This window comes from Stegastes partitus, unplaced genomic scaffold (genome assembly GCF_000690725.1).
Source record: "Stegastes partitus isolate 25-593 unplaced genomic scaffold, Stegastes_partitus-1.0.2 Scaffold324, whole genome shotgun sequence".
Lineage (NCBI taxonomy): Eukaryota > Metazoa > Chordata > Actinopteri > Pomacentridae > Stegastes > Stegastes partitus.
The window spans coordinates 128,354-131,274 of NW_007578055.1; the positions used below are offsets into that span (position 1 = coordinate 128,354).

The following is a 2,921-nucleotide window of genomic DNA, read 5'->3' on the forward strand; positions in this document are numbered from 1 at the left end:
TCTCGATCACCTAAACATATTTACAATGCAACTGAGCGTTTTAATCACATAAACAAAATAATTAGGCACTCACAAAGACGGCAAACTGACTACAACTGTTGTCAACAACCGCTATTTGATGTTAAATGCACGACAAGCGGTCCATGTCCTGAATAATGAGACACAGATTGTGGCTGCGGCTGTCAAAAGTCCAACAGACTGATACGAGTTGGCTGGAAGAACAGACGGATAAGAAATGAGTGAGACTAGGACAAAAATCAACAGTGATACTGCAAGCAAAAAAGCTAGACAGTACGTAGTCTGTGCAAACATAGTCTGTCTATTTACAGCGAATATATAATAGACGAGACATGAAAGTGTTGTTCTTTGTGATTGCAAACGCCTAACATCACCTCACACGTGACATTCAGGGATTCAGACAGACGTGAAGACAGACAGATCAAAGGATATGCAATGGTTCAGATGGAGACAGTGGAGCAGGCAGAGGAGCAGGCAGACAGCTGTTGTGACTCGTACAAAACGAAAGCAAAAAGCTTTTAGAAACGGTGGTGGCATTTTAGGGGAATCCTGCCATAGTTTACATCTGGGATTATTCTGCCAAAACCGGTGTTAAATGGGTGCTAAAATTTGACCCCACTTATTTGTTTTGTTCATTCCTGGATGTCTGGAAGACATTTTGTAGGTATGTCAGTCCCTTAATCCAACTTAAATATGAGTTTCATTGAATAAACTTGTTTCAAAAGCATTACATCGTAGAGAGGAGCTGTAGATTCTGAGAAAAAAATGGCTCATTTGCAAAGATGTCGTGCCACTGTGGGGTATTTTGCAGATTTTGGTCGCTGGCAGTTTGACACAAGTATGAATACGGTTATTGAAGGATTTAAAAATCAGAGAATTCAGCACAAGACAATGCATCTCTTGTACGTGCTCTTGTTTTGCGACCTGCTCACCTGTCGTAACATTTCCCATGGAGCAGAGACTTGGCATAGCGGTCCAAGTTTCCTGCCGGGTCGTCTCCCTTCATGCCTTGCTCCTCGTCGTCCAAGGTTATGAAGAAGGCCGCCCTCTCGATGGCATCCAGCGATCGCTTATTGACACCAGAGCTGAAGTACTGCTTCCTCGTCTGAGCCCAAGGAATCCTGCATGCGGGGGACGCACATACACACAGAGATACATCATTGCTCTAATTGTTGTCCATTATTAATGGTTAACATAAACATTCACGGTGTGTCATCGACCGCGAGGGCTCATGCGAAAAGATAAGCTGTCACACAGAGCACAAAGGGCACAAAGACTAAATAATGTTCATCAAAGAGAAAGTGCTGAGGACGTTTAAAGATCAAGATGATACATGTATTATTATCTAACATTTGTTTGGCATTTCTCACTAAGAGCTGTTACAACACTGCATCCTCCCTTTGTTCCATTTCTGGTTTATTGCAGGTCAACACTGCCTGTGGACACTCAAAGTGTCCAAANGCAAATACCACACTCGAACTGAACTCCAGACCTTTCATCAGCTCCTTGTAGATAAAATAATGAGGGAATCACACACACATTTGGCCACTGAACAGCTAAGCAGCCAATTGTCCAATTACTTTTGGTAGGGCATGTATAAAATGTGTTGGAATTCCTACACCGCTCCCCTGATTTGGATGTAAATACCCTGAAATTAAAGCTGAGAGTCTGCACTAAAAGCACATCTTGATCGCTTCACTTCAAATCCACTGTGGTGGCGCACGGAGCCGAAATCCTGAAAATTGTGTCAAATAATTATGGACCTGACTGTAAACGTTTGTTTACAATCACAAGCCAATGAGCAGTCACACGTACCTCCCACAGGTGAGCCACTGTTGGTGCATCGGCCCAGGAGTGCTCTGCATTCAGTCCGCTCTTCCCATTCTTGTAGATGACAATGGAGAACGATTTATCAAACCACCTGGGAGATGAAGAGGAGGAGGACAATATATTATTTATTTATTAGAAAACAGCTTTTCTTTTGTTTGTTTTTTTGGCATGTTGCCTTTATTTAGGTATTGCATTACACAGAGATGGGAAACGTGCAGAGGAAGTAAACGCAGTGAAGGTCCAGCCTGCTTGGAAGTGAATCCAGAACTCACTGCTCTACAGCGCTTGTATCCTGCTGACATGTGGCCACTGTGTCATCCCACCACTTTTTCATGTGAACTATTTTCTAAGCGGCGCCATGTCTTCTTTGTCGTAGTTTTCCACAGTGGAGAACTACCAGCCCCGTATAAAATCAGAACTTTACGTGAGGCCCGTTCTATCCTCACGGATCAGAGCCACCCCTTGGCTTGTGAATTCCTGCTGCTTCCGTCAGATACATCCCGCCAAAATGCAGGACTGACAGACGCAAAGATTGATTGTTTTTACTCCTGGCTGCATAATAAAGACTCTTAATATATTAAATATGTACTTCAATATTTACTCATGTTGTGTTTGAACTAAAACCATATGTGCCCATAAGCCAACATGAATACACATAGCAGCTAAGAAATGGTTTGAATTACACAGCAGCGGTGAGTAGTGCTTGCTCGGTGCTGAATATGTACAAGACGTATCCCTTAGGCGGTTGGAATTGAGCTCCAACAATGACCATTTTAGGAGTCTACAGCCATGCTATCATCTCTGTAGACTGCACTCAGGCACAGTGGTGGCGCTCTGAGCTGCACGCTGACATGGCTACAATAACAAAGCGAATATACTGATGCTAAGCAGATGCCTTTGCCATAACAGCCGTATTAGTGGAGCTTTACCACGCTCTTACCACGATAAGATTTGCTAACGAAGCCCTGTGCATAGCCGAGGCTGATGGGAGCGGTGCAAGAGGAAAAGTCAGAGGATCTGAGTTCCAACAAAATAAATGAATGGGAAAATGCAGTGTAACAAAAAGCTGAGAT

General features: G+C 43.4%; 1 protein-coding gene across 1 annotated transcript in view; it reads right to left on the reverse strand.

Moving 5' to 3' along the window:
- Nucleotides 1–2,921, reverse strand: part of cpt1a2b (carnitine palmitoyltransferase 1A2b) — a 54,857-nt gene that overhangs the window by 28,098 nt on the left and 23,838 nt on the right. The window contains exons 11-12 of the mRNA XM_008283715.1: nt 951–1,139; nt 206–212 (exon numbers count right to left, since the gene is read on the reverse strand). Coding sequence (XP_008281937.1) covers nt 206–212; nt 951–1,139 — 196 coding nt within the window. The remainder of the gene's footprint in view (nt 1–205; nt 213–950; nt 1,140–2,921) is intronic.